General features: G+C 45.2%; 1 protein-coding gene across 2 annotated transcripts in view; it reads left to right on the top strand.

Annotated features, from left to right (window-relative positions):
* Positions 1-21,532, top strand: part of LAMA3 (laminin subunit alpha 3) — a 233,798-nt gene that overhangs the window by 31,850 nt on the left and 180,416 nt on the right. For both annotated transcript variants that reach the window (XM_024757935.1, XM_024757934.1), the window contains exons 3-4: positions 19,103-19,220; positions 20,492-20,610. In XM_024757935.1, coding sequence (XP_024613703.1) covers positions 19,103-19,220; positions 20,492-20,610 — 237 coding nt within the window. The remainder of the gene's footprint in view (positions 1-19,102; positions 19,221-20,491; positions 20,611-21,532) is intronic.

The raw sequence follows: 21,532 nt of genomic DNA, 5'->3' as shown, positions 1-21,532 counted from the left end.
GGGAGAGAGGGGGAGAGGGAGAGAGAGGGAGAGAGAGAGAGAGGGAGAGAGAGAGAGAGAGGGAGAGAGATATAATGTAAGTGTGTGTGTGTGTGTGTGTGTGTGTGTGTGTGTGTGAGAGAGAGAGAGAGAGAGAGAGGAGAGAGAGAGGAAGAGAGGGAGAGGGCTCGGTTGAACTATGACCATGAAATAAGGAACAGTATTGTGTTCCTTCCTATAGAGAATGCCTGGTACACAGAAATAACTCAGTGAATGTATGTTTAATGTACGAATGAATGAGTGTCCAGAGAGTTCCTTACTATATCTGTCCAGTGTACACATGTCCCTCATACACCAAAAGCCATGCATATGCAACAGATAGTAAAGTATTTATCCCTTGCAATTTGGAGCATATTGAAGACATAATGAAAAAGTTGGATTTTTGGTCACTTACATTTAGGGTATTCATTGAAACGTTTAGAAAAAATAGGTGGTAAGAAGGTCTGTTGCCCTTTTCCTTGTGGTAGATCCGCTTATGAGTCTTAGAAAATTCTTCAGCATCTGCTTCACAAGATGAATAATTTAGAATTGAGAACGTTGAGTTCTATGGCAGCTGTAAGGTGGATTTAGTGCTAACATCCTTCCTATGCTGGAAACCGTTCTAAGCACTTTCCAAGTATTAACTCATTTCATCCTCACTACAACCTTGTAGGGTAGGTTCCTATTTCCTAGAAGAGGAAACAGGAGCTCAGGGATGTTCTGTAGCCTCCTGACCCTGCGACTAATGGTCACAGGTGAGCACTCAGTAGACACAGGGTTGGCACCTGTGCAGTCGGGCTGCAGAGCCGACCTTAGGTGCTGTGTGATATGTTGCACGTGACGCTCCCGTTCTGTCCCTGCTCCAGTTCTATGAACCTCTATGGCCCCTGGGCGGGGGTGGGGGTGGGGTGTGTTTGGTTAGAACCATGTCCCTCTCTCAGGATGTTGTCCATCACCTTCCAGAGTGCTCCCCTAAGAAGATCCATTTGAGAAATCCCTTTAGTCCCTGATTGTGCTTCTTTGGGGGCATTAAAAAACAAAACCAAACAAAACATATGGACACTGGGATCCTGTTTCCCTATTTATATTGGCTACTAAAAGCAAATTTATGGCTACACGGTGCAAGTGTATAGAACTTCATGACCCGTATTTTGTGTGCAAACTTCACTGTGGGCTCAAGATTTCATCACTATTGATCATTTTCCTTTCACGCCTTTTGTTTGTTTGTTTTTGCTCTTGGGTAATTTCATATTGCTGTTTTCTGTACATCCTGTAGGATTTAGGGTTCTAAATCCCTCCCAACCCTTTTTTCTTAAACAAAATGGGATGTAGATGAAGACAAGCTGTATATTGATGAAAAAGTAAAAATATAATCACTGTTTTCATTCCAGTCATACATTTGGTTAACACTTAGAATAAACCGTCAAGACGTATTTTACCCGACTTCATGATTATTCTAAGCCTGAAAGATTTGTATATTCACATAGAAGCATTTCTTATTTTATAGTGTTAATGATATTTCTGAGTCATTTTGAGAAGTACAGTGAGATTCTATAGAAAACACTCGGACTTTGCAAGCTGGCTAAGGTTCAGTTTTCAATTCTTCTTCTTTTTAAGCGGATTGTCACAGAGAAGCTTTGTCACACAGAATGACCAAGCATTAAATGCTGTCTGAAGAGCGTGCCACGTTATAATTTTCCTTTTACAATACGTAACTGACAAAGAACCTGCTTTTACTAAGCTATTTCCTTTCAGAACTGATGTGATACGTTCGTTTTCCCTTGAGCAAATATATCCTTTAATGATAAGGCCTCATTAGCTATTGTACTATTTCATTCCCCAATATTTTTTCTTTTGCCCCTAAATGTTTCCAGTGACAGTAGGATAATAATGTGTGTGTTGACAGCTGAGAGAGGGTTCATTTCTAAATAAATAGGGATTTATCCTAAGCGTACATATCAGGACTCATAACACCTCCTCAAGGCATTCTTTCAAAAGACCCCTTCTCGCCCACATTGTACCTCTTCCTACCATTATTGCTACTCTTGCTAAGAGTTATTGCTTACTTTGGAGAACATTTGGAGCTTATTTACTAAAGCATGTCCTCTGCTGAAATTTCTTGCTCGACATGTTATCCTAGAGAAGATAGACTTGCACCATTAGCTTGTAATTTGGCTGCCTGAAATACTTATTTTGTCCTCCAAACTGGCCTGCAATCATAGCCTGGAGAAGACATAGTCCATTGCTGGAAAAACTGGGCCAACTTTCTATGGAGATGGTTTGGCGGCTGTGGGCATGGTGTGATTTCAGGGTGTAGAGCAGCCTGTCCACCCACCCCTGGAATTCCTTTCACTGGGGATAAAGCTGTTAAAAGGCTAATGCTGTTGGGAGAGGTGATACATTGACTTAAAACTCACTTGAGACTGGGTTTCCACAGGGGAGAGAACAGCGCTGGCGATGTGCGCCTGATGGAGAAAAAGATATATTTTGTGGGCTGGGCCAGTGCCTCTCGACTTGAGTGTACATCTGAATCATCTCTTCAAATGACAGGTCTGACCTTCAGAAGTTGCAGGCGTGCCTCTAGATTCTGCATTTCTGAGATGCTCCCGGTGATGCCTGGCTGCTGGCCTGGGGGCCACAGTCTGAGCAGGGAGGGGCCGGAAGGACTCTCTGCTCATCAGCCGGCCTCCCTGGGGAGTGAAGAGCAGGGCGTAGGCTGAGCCAGAAGCAGGGCGGGCAGTGGAGAAGATGAGGTCCGGGGCGGGGGGCAAAGCCTCCCATCGCCAGCGATCACAGACACTATGCTAGGGACACACGGACCTGGAGACTGGGGCAGACATCCTCACAGCCAGGTAACTCTTCGTGCTCCTCCTGTTGCTGGCTTTCTTGGGCACGGTACCCACAGGGTCAGAAAATCAGGCTGGGCAGCAACTTCTGTCTCTGCAGGACAACCAGGGAGGAATGACTCCTTGAAGAAAGGACCGCACTCCTCCTTTGGCCCCGTCAGGCCCTGTGGCTGCCTGCACAGCTAACTGCATACCAGCCTGGGCTCTGGAATCAGACGTGGGTTTGAGTCCTGGCTTTGTCACCGACTCTCTGTGACCACAAACACGTTCCGCGTCTTCTGCGAACTTTAGTTTCTGCATCTATGAAGTAGAGAGAATATTAGTACCAAAACACTAGGGTTATTGTAAAGGCTACTGAAACACAGAGGCATTGGTACCCGGCACATCATAAATCCTCAGCAAATGCTACTTTTTCTCTCCCTCGTCCTTACTATGATTGTAATAATTCGACTTGACGGATCCTTCTCACAGGTGTCGCCTCTCCCTCTTCCTCCTGTGACTGCAACCAGCTGCTCCGTTCTCCTGTTTTGTGGCTCTGCATTTCCTCAATGCTGGGGCGCTAATCCCAGCAGACAGTGCTTCAGGTTGTGGACTGAGCCGCAGGCCAGCGAGCAAAGCGGAGGAGCCCGGGTTTCTAGCTCGGGGACCGCACTTGGTTGGCCTTGAGCTGTCCTGGGGCCCCACTAACATCAGGTCCCCACGCCACACCTTAGCAACGGGGCCCTCTCCACCTCTCTTCTCCTTCCCTGGCATTTATGACAGGTTCCCTCCGGTATATTCACATAAGATTCTGGGATTTCACGTGCTCCTTGGGGAGTCGAATGCACGAATGCAGAATCAGCATGCACCCTGAGAAGTGTAACCGCCATGGAGCGAGCTACGACCTCTGCTTGGGGAGTGTGGGGAGGATTTCACAAGGCAGCAGCCTTTCCACTGGTCTTTCAACGATAAGAAGGAGTTCGTTGGGTCAGTACTAGGCCTGGTCATAACGTGACCAACCGTCCCACTTTGCTGGAGACTAAGGGCTTTTCTGGGATGCAGGATTTTTGTTACTAAAACCAGGACAGTCCCAGGCAAACCAGAGTGGCTGCTTACCCTACGAGTTCATCACGGTGGTCTGTCTGGATCTTGAGAGTCTTCTTCTATTTCATCAGTTACGTGAGAGCGTTTAGTCTGTGGCTGGGACCCTGAGATCTAATTCTAGAACACAGGGGGACTTCCTGCCTGGAGCGGCACCAGCTCTCAGAGTTGCAACACTTTTGTCCCTCTCCTGGGTGCTGGGACCTGTCTTGATTACCTGCTTCAACTGGGTCAGTCTGTCTTTAAGTCAGTGCTTCTCAGAGTTGGTTCTTGAATCCCTGTGCTAAGAAGGGGGACCCAAGCTTGGGGCTTAATGCTGTCTTGAAATCCTGAATAACTTTATGTTTGAGTTCGTGTTTTGTAAGTGAAGTCCAATCCATCACGGGGTGTGTGCTGGCTCATGGGCCATCCTGCCTCCCAGACAGGTTCTAGGCCACCTGCTCCCCCAAGTCCTGGTGCCTCGATTCCTCCAATCCTCTTCCTCCCTGACCCCACCCTGCCACCCTTTGGCTGGGGTCTGGGAGCAGGTGCAGGGAAGGTTGGCTGCATGCACACCGTGAGGAGGAGGGGCAGGGCGGTGCTATCTCCATCCCAAGCTAGCAGAGAAATGGGCGACTTGACAGGGACGAGCCTCTTGTCCATCCCGCATCCAGGTACCAAGCTCATCCCAGTGTGGAGGTTCCAATCCCTTGGGGATCGTCTGTCTGTGTGAGTTGGGTGGTGGGCCCATGAGAAGGGGAGGGAAGGGGAGAATGACCTCGCCCTTGACCAGGGCACGGTGTGTCACGTCCACCCAGCAGCGGTCAGGAGGGGATCCTGGCGTGTGCACAGCCAGCGGCAGAGTGGGGTCCCTGTGCGGGTCTGCATTCACCCTTGCCCAAGGGAGTGCAACATTAAATAGCAAATAAAAGTTACCATGATAGGTCAAGAGAGGAACTGTGGAAGAAAGGAAAAAGCATATTTTAGTACCTTTAAAAGCACTTTTTTCCTGCCTTTAACCAAGGGCCCCTGTGTTTTCATTTTGCTCTGAGCTCTGCAAATTGTACAGCTGGCCTTGTTTCTAGGCCTCACTGCAGACCTACTGCACTGGAATGTCTCGAATTGTAGCCTGGGAATCTTCACTGTGACACAGCCCCAGGTGCTTCTAATGCACACCTAAGTCTGAGGGTGCAGCAGTGACATTTTGCCCCTAGTTTGGCCGAATGTCCAGAATTGATCTTGTCTTCTCTCAGCCACTGTCATCCTCTATGGCCAGTGTAGGTGGCCTGGGTGATAAAAGAAAGAACCCAACCCCTTTGAAATCTCAACCTCCACCACCATTAATTTCCGACTTAGCAGGAACAGCAGGGCCAAATTGGCCTGAACCAGGGTCCTCTCAGCATCAGCACCTCTGCGTTCCTGGCTCAGCAGAATTCCCAGTTCTTCTTTTTAAATTTTTTTTGCAGTACGCGGGCCTCTCACTGTTATGGCCTCTCCAGTTGCGGAGCACAGGCTCCAGACGCGCAGGCTCAGCGGCCATGGCTCACGGGCCCAGCCGCTCTGCGGCATGTGGGATCTTCCCGGACCGGGGCACGAACCCGCGTCCCCTGCATCGGCAGGCGGACTCTCAACCACTGCGCCACCAGGGAAGCCCCCCAGTTCTTCTTCCAGGCTCAAGACAAGGCCGCACCTGCCCGTGTCTTTGAAGGAAAGTTTGGCGGCAGGACCAGCCTTGGTGCATGACATACCACATTCCCTTCCTGCCTCAGTGGTGTTCCAGACATACGGACTCCATTGGTTTGTGTCCCTGTGTGGGGAGGACATGGAGCCGGGTCCACCCTCAAGAGACATGTCACACGGACGAGATGCAAACAGATGTATAGTTTTGAACCACTGAGATTTTGGTGTTGCCACTGCAACGCAACCAGCCCACTCCGATGGACCGGGCTCCATTCTAATGACTGTGACTCTCTAAGCATTTTCAAGTCCTTAACTGTAAAGCAAAAGGCGGGTGCACAGAGCTTCCCTCACTGATTTCCTGGAATGGGGGAGAAAAAAGCAAGGATTTCCTTTTAGAAGTCCCTGAACAGAAACTTCGATTCTGATGATGAGATAGCCCCACGTGCCCATCCTCAGGCCTTTGTGCCCTCCCACCCACACCAGCAGTTTCAAGAAGTGACCAGTCGCAGGCTTGGCTCATGGAAAGGACTTGCCACCTTGAGAGGAACACCGAGAAAGGAAGGTGCCAGAGGTTACAAGGTCATGGAGCTGTAAGGCAGGAGCGGGATCGAGCCGTCCAAATGGACAGTTTCAAGCTCAGGGTGTTTTCCCAGATTTGGGGTGGATTTATTCCCTGGGGCCCATTAGTTGAATTGCAGTTCAAGTGGAATCAGCTTTCTTTCCTTGCAAGTCTGGCAGTGAAGGGACCCACGTGTCTTAGCCAGTGGGAATGAAGAGAAAAAAACCCTCTCCATTACCGGCGGCCCAAACCACAAGAAAACAATTCCTTCTAGGGTGCCTGTGCACACTGGTGTCTGCATTTATAAGGATCACCCCGGTCAGGGCATCTCCCCGCCTCCCGAGCAAGAGGCCACTCCTGCTGCCAGCCTGGAACCAGGGCGCAAGGTGCTCGTGGACGTTTCGAATGGTTCCTTGAGATTTTTGCCAAGTCACTTGACCAGGACAGGAGGCAATATGTATTTTGTGATGACTAAAGACTGATGTTCCGTTTAGGTTTGTGTTGTCTTAACTCCTTGGGAAGCAGTTGTTGGAGGATTTTAGAGATATGGCCCCCACTTGGAGATGAGCGCACAGCATGTTATGAACTATGCCCCTCTTGTGCTTTATTCTTCTATTTCCCCCGTCATCCTCAATTCCCACTCCTGTTCCATGGCCCTTCGCAAGCATCTGTTCTAACATCTTTGCTACTTAATCTGAAGCACACTTGTGCCCTTAAGATGCGCTTACTTCCACGGGTTAGGTCCTCACATGTTCCGGGCTCTGCGCCGAGTGCAATCCGGGCATCGGCTCTTTTACGCCTCACAGCAGCCCTCTGTGGGGCGTGGTCACCGACATTCCTCCCTCCACCTGGGTCACGCTTCCAGCCTCCATCTGGCCCCTCTTCTGGGTGGTGAGTGTGAATCAGGAGCTGGTCATGCACGGCTCTGTCCTGTTCCTTGAGAGCAGATGTCCAGAGGCAGGCACGTGCCCTTCTCTGCTTCTCCTGCCTGAGACACATGGGCCACCGGCCCGGGACATCTCACCTGGAGGTCACCGTCAGCAGACACAACCTGTGTCCTCCAATATAAGCTTCACCAGAAATAAAGGTGATATTTTGTCGCCATTGCCCTTCTTCCTTTGTCTTACTTCTCAATTGGTTCTGAGCCAGATAGGGAAGAGGGATGCCTTTTATTGGGCCCTTTCAAAAAGTCCCACTTTAAGTACTATTATTATTCCTTTTTACACATGAGGGTACCAAGGCATAAAAAGATGAAGGGAATCGCCCGGACTGCACAGCTCAGAGCCTGGAGCGAGACATTCTGGCCCCAACACTGGCCATGTTATGTTCATGTTATGAAGATTCATTGATGGTGTCTGTGTATCTATTTCCTTGCTTCTCACCACTACATGGTCGGTATTTGTAGGGTCATTAGTTAGATTGTCTTTCACGTTGATTTTATTTAATAGAATATTGCCTGGGGGAGTCATATATGGGTGTAAATGAGGTGCACCAAAAGTTACATCAGATATTTAGAAATTATTTTGCATTTTTTTTCCCCAGAAAATTTTATAAATAAGGAGCTCTAAGCTATGCCTTAAAACCCGCTTAGTCCCTAGTGTTATAATAGTGTCGTATTCCACATTTGCAAGACGGGTGGTATAAACCTTATGGTATAATCCTCCCGACTCTGTGTAGCTTCTGGGGTATGGGGAGAAAAGGGGCCCCAGATGGGGGAAGAAAGACCAGTAAGTGGCCCCCCCCCCCACCCCAGGAAGTGAGGGGGTGGGCAGGCCATTGTGTGGCATTTGGATGATGGAACTTTGGGGCTCCACACACCCTCCACCTCCAGACTCTCCTTTCTGGAGCCTGGCCGCTCACCCCCGTCTACCATCTTCAGATCCAGACCTCATTCCTTGCGAGGTGGCCAGATGCTTTTAATGGGATGGTTCCTGCTGGCACTTAAGGCGTTTTTCCCACGTCAGTCCCCTTCTCCACCAGTGGGCAGAGCGGGTGTGGGCTGCGCCCCTGCCCACCAGGCGTGCCTGGAACTGATCAGACCAGTTCTTCCGTTTAACCCACCTGCGGTGGACGATCTGTCTGGCTGCCCTGCCCACTTCCCTGGCTCGTGTTCCACTTCTCATCTCCTCTGGGGCGGGCTTGAATCCCTGCCCTAGTTCCTAACAGTGTCTTGCCTGGAGGAGCTGGATTTCAGGAAACTCAGGCTCAAAGTTCAGCTCACTCACCCAAGGTCATCTGGTTCCCCACTGATTCTGAGCCAGGCACGGGACTCTCCAGTTCTCCTGGTGCCCGTCAGCCTGGCCACACTGCTGTCCGCTGCCCAGCCACTGTCCCTCACCCACCCCACTCTGACCCTTCACACCCAGGCCTCCCATTCGCCCTGCTATGAAGGATGCCTGCTCGGGGTCCTTGCGGGAGCCAGAGCATTAAGTGGGAGCATTTGGGCCACAGGAGGCCATCTCATGTCCAGATCCGAGAGTTCAGCTGGGGATGCACCTTTTTAACACAGTGAAAGTGACTTTGAGCATCCCGTTTTTTGCCAAGTAAGTGCAATCCTTAGGGCTTTGGCCGACTACCAGCATCCCCCTGATCCAGGCCAAGCGCGGGCCCTGGCCTGGCCTACAGCTACCTGTAGCAGAGCATTCCTGCTGCAGTTCGTGAGTGGGCAGGATAATCAAGCTCACATCCTGTATTTACAGGCCGTGTGCACTTGAGCCAGGAGTATTTATTTAATTACTCCTGGGATGGGTGTCTTAAAGGAAAAGTACAGTGTTCCAGGAAGCATCAAACACAGATACCTCCCTGAAGGGGGGGAAAGCTGCATTGAGACCTACAGTTTCCACAGGAATCAGCGGCTCCAGAGGGCCAGGATGAGGCTTCAGTTGGGTCACGTTGAGTTGAGGTGGTGGTGAGGTATCTCACGTGGAGATTAACTAGGCTGTTGGGTCTGAAGCTTACGTGAGAAGTCTGTGCTACAGGTATAAATCGGGAGTCAGTGGTGTAAGATGGAAATAGCGTGGAGTGAGGTGAGAAGGCTGAGAACTGAACTCTGGGTGAATTAGAGGAGAGGTGAGGAAGGGGGACACTCCACCCTTTGCTGAAGTGTGGCTGCATCGGGAAGAAGGAGGTAGGTGGGCCTAGAGGAGGGTTTGGATGGAGGGAGAGGAATTTTCTTGACTTCGGATGGAAGAGTCAGTTGAAAGCTGATGGTTGGAGGGTATTATGCTTAGTGAGATAAGTCAGACCGAGAAAGACAAACACTATACGTTTTCACTAATAGTTGCAGTTTAAAAAATGAAACGTGTGAATATAATAAAATAGAAACAGATTCACATATACAGAGAATAAACTGGTGGTTACCGTTGGGAAGGGGGTGGGGTAGGGGCAAGATAGGAAAAGGGGATTAAGAGGTACAAACTACTGGGTATAAAATAAATAACAATCAAAGGTGTAAGGTGCAACATAGGGAATATAGCCAATATTTTATAATAACTTTATAAGGAATATAATCTATAAAAGAATCATTATGTTGTACACCTGAAACTAATAGAATATTGTAAGTCAACTGTACTTTAATTAAAAAATAAATACCTAAGATAAAAGCTGATGGGAAGGATCCAAGAGAAGGCAAGAGGGGAATGAGATCCAGAGCGCAGAGGGAGGAGGCTCCCGTTCCATTGGTCCAGAGGGAAGGGAGGAGGATGTGCAGATGCAAAAGTGCTCATGGATTTGGGATGGGAAGGCAAGGGATTCCTTTTCGATAGTTCTAATTTTACTGGTGAAAGAGAAAAAGTCACCTTTGATGGTGGAAGGAGAGGACGTGGGGTAGTGGGTGAGGATCTAAGGATCGTAGAGAATCAGGTTCAGGAAGTGGGCAGAAGCAAAGGAGGCAGCTCAGTCAGAATCACAAGTCCCTCTGCGAGGACAGAGCTGCGGCTGAATGCTGGTTGCTGCAGCTGGTGATGACACAGTCAGCCCGGATCCTGGACTCAGTGTGTCCCTGCTGGGGTCAGCCACTGTCCCCAGAAGCCAGAGGGGGCTGCCATATTTGTTGCTTCTAGAAACAATTCTTCAGTGTCCCTGCCTTTTTGTATCATTTGCTCTAGATGCAAAATCTCGGAAGGAGACCTCCAATTCACTGAGCCTGGGTCAGGTACCCATGCTGCCTTACCTGCCAGGAGAGCTGGAAAAACTGGCATTTTCAGCTTCTAAAGGTGGAGGTGCAGCAGGATTCATAAGGTGGGAAGGGCATTTGGATCCTCAAAAGTCCAACAGACAAAAGACAAAACCTCCAACTGGGCCCTTTCGCCAGCCTCCTCACCCAGAACTGGCAGTGATCTTCTTCAGGGTGGAGGTTGATGCCTCTTCAGGTGCATGGTCTCTCTCCTTATTTGGGTTTGTTATTGTGACAACCAATAAAATACCCCAGATGGTGATACCATCCATTTGGAGAACTTCCACGCTAGGGGATTTAGTGTTCAGAAAGTAAGGACAACTTTTGGCCAAAGGACAAGTTCTAAGACAAATATTTAATCTATAGCCCAGCTGATCTGAAACCACACTTCAGCCTAAACCTCATTCCAAAAAAAAAAAAAAGCTGACTAATAAAAATGACGATGCTGAGTCAGTGTAAGTGACCAGCATTATGCTTTACAGATACGCACAGCTATTGTCAAAAAGGTCTCCAAAGTGCCCTGCCATTAATAAGAGCAATGGAAACACAGCCAAAAGGAAAATTTTAGCTTTAGGTAACACTCGGATTTAGCTATGGATGCTAAATCTCAGGAAAGATGTCACAGGGAGAAAGGAAGAGATGTGACTGAAATTAGGAAAGGACCGTTACCAGTGTAGGCTAGAAATGAGAATACCCTTTAGGGAGAAAGATACTGGCCAAGAGGAGGACTAGAACATCATGAAGGATGTGGACTCATTTATGAGAAATGATGAGAAATAACATCCTTTAGAATCTGATTTAGGGTGAATCATCATTGAGCAGATACTTTGCTGAACTTTATCACAGTGTGAGTCCCCTGTAGAAATCAATATATTTTTTAGGAGTTGTTGAGTTAAAAAAATTTAGATAGATTAAAGGAGGAATTAGATAACTTGGTTTGCTCGTTACGAAAGTTGAGTTAGTTAAATCTCTTTGCCCTGGAAGAACAAGATTATCATTTCCCTTGTCCTGTATAGTTTGTCAGACAAATTCTTAGGCTGTTTATCAGTTCAGTGAGTGAAGTAAATGTCATACTCAATTTTATTATAAATTAGAAAAAAAAAAGCGTGAATGAGGGCAAGTGAGTTTTATAGGGAGAATCAGGTCCTGGACAAAAAAAAAATTCCCTGACAGTTGAGTGTAGCTGTAAAGCGTTGGATAAAATATTGGACTTCATTGTGAAATTGAGCTCAGTTCTTGGATTCCAATGGGCTTCAACTTATTTAAAATCACCACCAAATCTATCTGTAAATTGTTAGTTGTGGATAAAATGCTCTTGAGTAACACATGTTAGTTTCAAGCTCTGCCCTTTGAGTCTACTTGGGGAATAATAATGTCCACAAAGACTGAAAACCATGCTATATGTCTTCAATCTCTTTTTTCCTCCAGAGTTAAGAATTCATCAGTCATAAAATACAGATGCAAATGTTTCACCTTCTCCTTGTCTTTTGATTTTTTTCCTCCAGAGTTAAGAATTCATCAGTCATAAAATACAGATGCAAATGTTTCACCTTCTCCTTGTCTTTTGATTTTTTTTCTTGAAATCTTGAAATCCATTAAAAAATAGCGGGCTTGTCATTTTCCAAGTTATTGGAGTGATCCAACACTTTAGACTCGATTTTGGGTCAGGATTTTTATTTCTCAGGTTATTGTAGTTATTTTTAATGAGGAAGTGAGATACTTTAATTCTCTTCCCCTTTCCAGTTCCTACCCTAATCCTTGCCTCCTGCTGACTTGAATCTTAATTCATTAAAAAGAACCTAGGGAGATGTGGTGTTGGTATTTAAATTCTGGGCAGGCTGTCATGTGGGATAAGTGGTAGAAATCTGTGCTACCCCAAAGGGTAGGTGGGGGAATTATGAGGAAAAGTTTTCAGGACAGCGAGGAAACGTGTTGTGACCCAAACTTAGCAATGCAGTGGGTCTCCTTTCCTCTCAAAAGGAGATTCTAGCGTGAAGGTTCTTACCCTGGGTGAGAGATTGACCTGGGACCTCTTGAGTCCCTTCCTGTAAGTTTCTGGAATGATCGACCTTCCCTCAACGGTGAGCAGGTGCTTTTGGGAAACAGTAAGAGGACCTGAAGGACACTGTGACTTTCCTCCTAAGCACTCTCTTTTCGATGGTGCCAAGTTCTGGGTTTTATAGGACAGGGTGATGATAAACCCGAAAGAAAGAAGTGCCCTTGCCAAGCCATTGGCCGATGTGCTCTTCGCACCAGGATTAAAAGGATCCTTTTTCAGGCCAGCTGAGTCGTATTTTCATCACTGGCCTTGATTGTTTAATGAGGATTGTACTTCATTTTATAAGAAGTTTTCACACAAGTTTACTAAAATGGAGTTTAATTCCACTTGACCTGCATATTTCCTTCTCAATTAAAAAGTTTCTATAGGGACTTCCCTGGCGGTGCAGTGGTTAAGACTCTGCGCTCCCAATGCGGGGGGCCCGGGTTCAATCCCTGGTCAGGGAACTAGATCCCACATGCATGCTGCAACTAAGAGTTCGCATGCCACAACTAAGGAGCCAGCCTGCAACTAAGACCCAGTGCAACCAAATAAATAAATAAATATTTTAAGAAGTTTTTATAAAATTAGCTCATTAGATTAAGTTTTTCAAATGGGCATCAGCCTTAAAGGAACTATAACTGTTTGATTCTGTATCTTGGGACTTATTTTTCTTGACTCTTAATTGTATTTTTACACGGATAGTAGGAACGTTTGTAATTTAGTTAATAAAAATAAGTGTTTCAAAATGTCTCTCCATGGGTTACTTATTAACGACAAAGGTAGAAAGATAACTTTATAAAGGGGAAATCTGGTGTACATCTTCTCAAGCAAGTGCTCCAACATAGCAACACTGATAACAGGACAACCTGGCATCCCGTGCCCCCTGGCATGATGCCATGAGAAGAGGATGTCCCATGGGTAGTAATCCTGCCAAAATGTTTACCCTGAATCAGATGATGAGAAAATCATCAAACACATTCAGATGGGGGAACATTCTGTTATGGAAAGATGCCAGTGTCAGGAAAGAAAAATCGTGGGAGGACTGCTCTAGATTAAAGGAGACAAGAGACTTGGCAAGTAAATGCTATATATAATCCTTGATTGCATCCCGGATTGGAAAAATGCAATGGGCGGTCTTAAGAGAATCAGGGTAACTCTAATATGTACAATGTGTTACGTAAGATTTTTGTATGAATGGTAAAAGTTCCTAGGCCTCAGCATGTTGAGTTTACGTAGAAGAAATGTCCACGTTCTTGGGAGGTACATGGGGAAATGTTTAGGGTTGAAGCATAATGATGTCTGAAGCTTGCTTTCAAAGGTGTGTGCGTGTTGTGTAGACAGAGAGAGAGAGTACGAATGTGGCAGAATGTTAACATTGGGTGAATCTAAGCGAAAAGTGTAGGGATATTCATTGTACTGTTCTTTGAGCTTTCCTATAGGTTTGAAAATTATGCAGAATAAAAAGTTGGAAGAAGCAAATCAGGAAACACTGCATTGTGGAACAGTATGTTTATCAAATTATAAGGCTATGATGATAGATTTATTTCCCATTACAACTTAGACTCTTTTGGAGGAGAGAGTGCTGTTTAGTTAAGAAGCTAATTTTGGATGTGACTTTAAATACGTGTGCATAATTTTTGCAGTTTCGCATGTCCCATTTATTAAATTTCATTGCAATTCAATGACATTTATTAAGCATCTACTCTGAGGAAACAGGAGTGATTGAGACACAAAGATGTCAGTCTAGTGGAAATGACGTATGAAAACACATATATGCCACAGAGCATAGTAAGTGCTCTTTTAGATGGAGGATGTAAGATTTGTATGAAGTGGATACTACTGTCCCTCACCTATGTTAAATATCTTTTTTGATTGTTTTATGTTATTATTTTATGCACAAGGAAATAAAGTCTCAAAATGCTTCAGTGATAGACGAGTCACATGGCTGGTGGGCGGCAGAGCAAAGATTTGCCACCAGGAGTTGATTCTCCTCTGCCATTAGCAGTCCACTGCCGAGCATGGCACCCAACGGTGCTGACTGGTGCCCACTTCCCAAACTCGGTGGTGACTGCACAACTTCAATATTCATCCATTCATTCATGGCGTTTATTGAACAGCTACTACCTGCATCTGGGAAGGCCATGGAATGAGATAGATGCTGGGCTGTAGGAGCTGGAATCTCAGAGGCTTCAGCATGACGATCATGAGGAACAGAAAGGGCTTGTCTCACCTGCTCCCCCTGAAGGCTTTTGAAGTCAAAGTGCCTCTTGCTGCACCTTTTATGACTACTATCTGCTTCGTTAAAACATTATTTAAAAGGCTACTTTGTACCTCCATCTAAATGCTCATCAGCAAAGGTCAAGCCATCTTTAGCTTGTTTCAGAAGCATGTGGAGAGAGGATGACAGCTCAGTCCTTCTCGGTCACTTTTCCCTCCTTACCTTAACTCCCAAACGTTATTTCTCCGAAAATGCACAGCTTGGCCTTTGCTTTTCTGCTTCTAGTGACTCCACTGCCTGGTGCTTTCTTGTTTCGTAAAAGGCCCTCATTTACATCCATGCATCTCAAGTGTCACTCAGGCGTGCTTTGAAGTATGTTGAGTGATCAAAGAGCAAACATAAGTAACCGATAACGGGTTTAACAGAAGGAGCCATTTAGAAGGCACAGCATTTAAAATTATCAAGTAGAAGAGAATAAATCCATACCTGTTGGTTTAACATGCGTGAACCCCCTGTGAACCCACTCCGGAGGCCGCCTCTCAGCACCATTTTGAATCTATACATCGAGGGGAGATTGGCTGCAGAGCTGGAGTGCTTGGCAAGAAGCCACTGCAAGTTGCACCACAGTGGCAGGGAGAGAGAAACAGGGTCTGTCAGTGCAGATGGGCTCAACGAGAATGAAAGGCAGCCTTCCAGCGTCAGGACATGTAATCCTGCGCTGAGGAATCTCAGAATCGAGTTCCTAAGATGAAAATGGGAGGGAAGCATTTTGGAGTGGAAAGTCCTGTCTGGTAGGTGCTGGAAGATGAGTTGGTGGAATCCCAGAGCTTATTGAATTAGGTCTGGGCGGCAGGTTTATGTAACATGCAGAAGGGACACACTGTGGCATGCCTCCCCTTGCTGCTAGATGTGGGATTTTTAACTGATGTGCTGCCTTAAAGGGATCACATGTTATCTCAGACAGGATGAAACAAAACAAAGAGAGGTGCCCTCTGAGCTGCCAAGGCTATTTCATTTATGGGGATTTGTACTAGCAGAAAGTGCAGCTTTAGAAACCAACGCGCTCAAATAACCATTGAGATGTATTATCACAGAGCTCCCTACCTCTGGACTCCCTGTAATGGACTTTTAGCATATTAGGAAATAAAGATGTTTAGAACTTCTTTGAGAGTTATTTTCCCCAGGATGAAACAGGTTAAATATTAAGTATCTTATCAGGTTCAGTGGCATTGCTAATGATCAGTGAGTAGACTATACAAAGGTGGTGGACTTTTACACCTGCAAGATGTGGACACATTATTTCACCTCTCGAAGTCACACATTCCTCATCTGTAAAGTGGGGTTAATAAAATCCCACTTTCATTGTGCGAATGTTTCTGAGGTGCTTGACATAGTACCTAGAACATAGTAACCATTAGGTCACACACTATTAAATAAATAGGGTTTTCAGGGGACATGCTATGATTATAGGATTTTGATGGAAGAGATTAAGAATGTTTTAAATGATTCCTGTATCCAAAAATGTTTCTATTTTAGCGGTACATGGGCCTCTCACTGTTGTGGCCTCTCCCGTTGTGGAGCGTAGGCTCCGGACGCGCAGGCTCAGCGGCCATGGCTCACGGGCCCAGCCGCTCTGCGGCATGTGGGATCTTCCCAGACCGGGGCACGAACCCGTGTCCCCTGCATCGGCAGGCGGACTCTCAACCACTGCGCCACCAGGGAAGCCCAAAAATGTTTCATTTGTATTCTCTCTTACATATCTAAAAGCAATCTTATTTTGATATGGTCTAAGAGAAATGTGCAGTCTTTAGGGAAATATATTTGTTCTGATTTTCTAAACTGGGAGTTCTTGGGTTTCCTATGAATTGCTTCACTATGTAATAATGATACATGTATTCTGGAAATTATTTCTCTTTCCTTTAGGTATTGCTTTATGGTTTTCAGAGTACCTTACAATTCCTAACTAGCTTTTTTTTTTTTTAGCATCTTTATTGGTGTATAATTGCTTTACAGTGTTGTGTTAGTTTCTGCTGTATAACAAAGTGAATCAGCTATACGTATACATATATCCCCATCTCGCCTCCCTCTCACGTCTCCCTCCCACTCTGTTTTTGTGCCACTACCATACTGTCTTGATTACTGTAGCTTTGTAGTATAGTCTAAAGACAGGGAGCCTGATTCCTCCAGTTCCATTTTTCTTTCTCAGGATTATTTGGCTATTCAGGGTCTTTTATGTCTCCATGCAAATTGAGAAATTTTTTGTTCTAGTTCTGTGAAAAATGCCATTGGTAGTTTGATAGGGATGCATTGACTCTGTAGATTGTCTTGGGTAGTACAGTCATTTTTACAAAGTTGATTCTTCCAATCCAAGAACATGGTATAGCTCTCCATCTGTTTGTATCATCTTTAATTTCTTTCATCAGTGTCTTATAGTTTTCTGCATACAGGTCTTTTGTCTACTTAGGTAAGTTTATTCCTAGGTATTTTACTCCCTTTGTTGCAATGGTAAATGGGAGTGTTTCCTTAATTTCTCTTTCCAATTTTTTGTCATTAGTGTATAGGAATGCAAGAGATTTCTGTACATTAATTTTGTATCCTGCTACCTTACATGAGGTCGGATCATTTTTTTCCAAGGATGGGTAGACAATCTGAGAGCGTTAATCTGAACCTAGGGAAGCAGATTTTTCAAGATCAAAGAGCAAGTGTTTGAGACAAAACTGGCTGAACTTAAGGTTTTCACTAATTGGTGTGACAATTCTTCCTTCCACAGAGAAGTAAGCAAAGGGGCTTCTTAGAGCAAAGGATAATCTCTGTGACCAAGATCAGTGGTTCTCAAAGTGCGGTTGAGAACCCATGGGGTTCCCAAGACCTTTCAGGAGGTCCACAAACTCTTAGGTCCTTTTTCCTATTACAGATCTATGGGAGGCCAGATTTTCTTCAAATACTTCAAACAAAACAACGTATTACAACAAACTGAAGAAGTGGCTATGAGAATCCAGCTGTTTTCTATGAAGGCAGACATTGAAAGAGATTTTAAAAATGTAAATCAAAGCCATTCTTCTCACTATAATTTTTGTGTTTTGGAAAATATAGTATTTTTTCCATAAAATATGGTATTTATGTTAACATGTAATGGTTTATTATTTTAAATGAATTAGTAGTATGTATTTTAAAAATTTCTCAGTCTTAATTTTTAATATGGTATTTCTTAATTAATAGATATAGCCAACGTAAAGAAAAGCTTTTGAAAGTCCTCCATAATTTTTAGAAATGTAAAGGTATCTTGAGGCTAAAATTTGAGAACCATTGCCCTAGAGATTTTGGCTTCTAGTGATGAGTTGGGAACATTCACAATCAACTAGTAGCTCTGAGACTTAAAAAAATATATATATATATATATATGTGTGTGTGTGTGTGTGTGTGTGTGTGTGTGACTCTTACCCTACTATCGTATGTGAAAAATATACAGATGAAAATCCCTTATATTTTTTTCCCTAAGAAATAAAAGGATCCCACAGGGTCTGAGTACTGCCTCTCTCTCTAACTAGATGAGCTCATTGTTCAAATGGCTCTACTGGGCTAGTTAATAAGGTGGCAGAGTCTTCTCCTGAAAGTCACTGTGGAATCTCTTCCTTGGGCTTGGGGAGTGGCGGGGTGGGGATAATCCCCACTTCTTAACATGTTAGCAGATTTGTTTAACACCCATGTTCATTGTCATGAACAATGAACTCATACTAGGCACTTTGCTAAGCATATGGACTCTCAGGGTTCACAAGTCAAGCCAGATATAAGTTTTGAGGGAAGGGGGTGGGAGTGGACTGCAGGGACTCCTGGGGTCCATCATGGAGGCATACTGGGATTCAAGAGTGGGAGGATGAAGAAACTGGACCAAAGCCGCGCTTCATGTCTCCCATACGTTTGCATTGTCCTGGCCGTGGGCAAAGAGTGATGAGGATGAACAAGAAAATCAGTAAGAGGGAGAGAAATCAGGAAAAGAGGGGCTGAGTGGAGATGGCACAGGAGAAGGAGGTGCTACACTCTACCAAGCGGCCGCTCAGGTCTCAGGTCTGTAGCCGTGAGCTCTCCAAGATCTGGAACCAGGGCTGTGTCACTCGCGGGAGACGCTCAGGGCTGTACTACCGGCTCTTGCTCCTGGAAGAGCTTAGCCCACGATGATTGTTGTTTGACATCAGACTTCTCTGAATGTACAGACTTGAAGGTGCTGTGTAGCCTGGTTGAAATTCAAGGGTATAATGATTAAGATGTGACAAAGATTAATGTATAGATTCAGTGGAAAGAGAAAAAATGATTATTTTGGTTTTGAGCATGATAAGCTTGAGAGGCTGCATCCAATTAGAGATGTCCAGTAGGCAGTTAGAAATGGGATCTGGATCTTGGGAGAGGTGTGGCTAGATGTATTGCCTTGGGAACCAGCATCATATAGAGATGATGGAGGGTGTGGACAGATGTGGCGACTTGAGTAACTGTATGTCCTTTGCTTTATCAGCTTTTCCAGGTGGCCTATATTTTAATCAAATTTGCAAATTCTCCTCGCCCTGATCTTTGGGTCTTGGAAAGATCCGTCGACTTCGGAAGCACCTACTCACCTTGGCAATATTTTGCTCGTAAGTAATCTAGCCTACCATGTTATGAGGGGTTTGCATTATTGGCAGCAGATCAAGACTGTGGGTTTAAGTAGAAAATTAGTCTCTCAGTGTGGCTCGTCAGGGGCTGGTCAATTTTAACTTTCTAGGTTACCCTTGGAACATCCCTATTTCTCAAGCGCACTTGCATGAATTCCAAGGATACACATGTATAACTGGGGTTGAAACGCCTCTTACGATAATGGTTCTTGCTACTATTTAGGGGGAAGCAGTGTACCTATAACTGGGCCATAGCTTCAGTCCATTTCCTTTTTTTTAATATATATATATTTTAAAATTTTTATTTATTGTATTTATTTATTTTTAGCTGCGTTGGGTCTTCGTTGCTGCATGTGGGCTTTCTCTAGTTGCTGCGAGCGGGGGCTGCTCTTTGTTGCAGTATGTGTACTTCTCATTTTGGTGGCTTCTGTTGTGGAGCATGGGCTCTAAGCACACGGGCTTCAGTAGTTGTGGCACGAGAACTCAGTAGTTGTGGAGTATGGGCTTAGTTGCTCCACGGCACATGGGATTTTCCTGGACCAGGGATCCAACCTGTGTCCCCTGCATTGGCAGGCGGATTCTTAACCACTGCGCCACAGGGAAGTCCCTATTTTTAAAAATATTTTATTTATTTATTTGGTTGTGCCGGGTCTTAGTTGCAGCAGGCGGGCTCCTTAGTTGAGGCATGCGGGCTCTTAGTTGTGGCAATTCATGTGGGATCTAGTTCCCTGACCAGGAAGCAAACCCAGGCCCCCTGCGTTGGGACCGTGGAGTCTTAACCACTGCGCCACCAGAGAAGTCCCAGTCCATTTCCTTTTATGTAGAATTAGGAACTAAGCTCCATCTTTATGGATCCTGCCTTTCACATTACTTACCTTGACCTTGTGTTTTTCACTAATGAAGAATGTCTGGGTCTCTGAACCCTGTGACAAATTGAGGTGGACAGGAATTTGGCTTACAAAGGCATTGGGTTTTCCAGGGATGCTCCTTAGAGGGTAAACTTGCCTAATGAGGAATGAGGATTTAGAACCATATCTCCAGACATTTCTGTTGAAAGTCACGTGGCCTGAAATGGCTTGGTATTTTCTTTCGTGAATTAAGAATTTCATTCTAAGCTTCTGTCTAAAAATCTTAAATGCTTCTCTGTTCTTTCCCTTTTCACGTATATTCTTAAGTAAACATAAGATTTCTTAAGAGATTTACAGCAAGATGATAATATTTTATTTTACAGTACTAACATGTTTTCTTCCTAGATTCTAAAGTAGACTGTTTGGAACAATTTGGACAGGAAGCAAATAGGGCGATCACACGAGACGATGATGTACTTTGTACTACTGATTACTCCCGGATCGTGCCATTGGAGAATGGTGAGGTAAGTAGATTTGGGAGGCCTTGAGAGATAAGACTCAGAAGTGAACATGAAGATGCCACATTTTTCATAATTGTGAAACTTGCACTTTCAAGGAAATCTAACATAGATGGAAAGGAATCACATCGAAGACTCCCAGATTGAGTTGGGTTGGAAATCTTGTTTTTTAAATTGAGGTATAATTGACATTGCAAATTCTATCTGAGGTCTAATTTTCCTTGGGAATTCAGGATTCTGGATTCACGGCCCACAGGTCTTGAACTCTTTCTTCTGGCGGACTATTTAGAAAGTGGGTCACTGGTAATTGTGGTGAAGAACGCTCCCACTGCTTCACCAGCACATTACCTCCTGTAAGAGTGGGGAGAGGAGGGGTTGGTGGCAGAACTAATCCCTGATCCTTTTTGGCAGGATGGGCATCATTTGTAGGGGAGAAAACAATTGCTGTCTCATTGGGGTTGCATGTGGTCCTTATGAAGTCAGCCAGGCTGTTGTTAGGGAAGATGAGAAAAGAGAGTGGGGAAAATCAGAGAAGCATCCCATGGAGTGAGTTTCAAATGAACTTCTTTAAAGGGTGTCAGTCTCGTTCTCCTTAAGTAGAGAGATCTTTCCTGAGCAGCTGTATCTAGTATCTTCCAGTGATCGGTCAGTGTTTCATGTCTCAGTAACTGGCTGGGACTTGGACTTCATCGCCTCAAGCTTTAAAACAAAACCTGGGGGACTCCCCTAACGGTCCAGTGGTTAAGACTTCGCGATTCCACTGCAGGGGGATGCGGGTTCGATCCCTGGTCGGGGAACTAAGGTCTCGCATGCTGCGCGGTGTGGCCAAAAAAAACCTAAACCTGGGTTTTACGTAGACTTTTTTTTGTCCTGTTCACTGTCAACTTTATATCCAAAGACTTCCTTTTTTCACCCTCTTTCGGGATTT

The sequence above is a fragment of the Neophocaena asiaeorientalis genome, unplaced genomic scaffold, assembly GCF_003031525.2.
Source record: "Neophocaena asiaeorientalis asiaeorientalis breed wild unplaced genomic scaffold, Neophocaena_asiaeorientalis_V1.1 scaffold142, whole genome shotgun sequence".
Lineage (NCBI taxonomy): Eukaryota > Metazoa > Chordata > Mammalia > Artiodactyla > Phocoenidae > Neophocaena > Neophocaena asiaeorientalis.
Note: the sequence above shows the minus strand (reverse complement) of the source record. Positions and strands in the feature narration are given on the sequence as shown.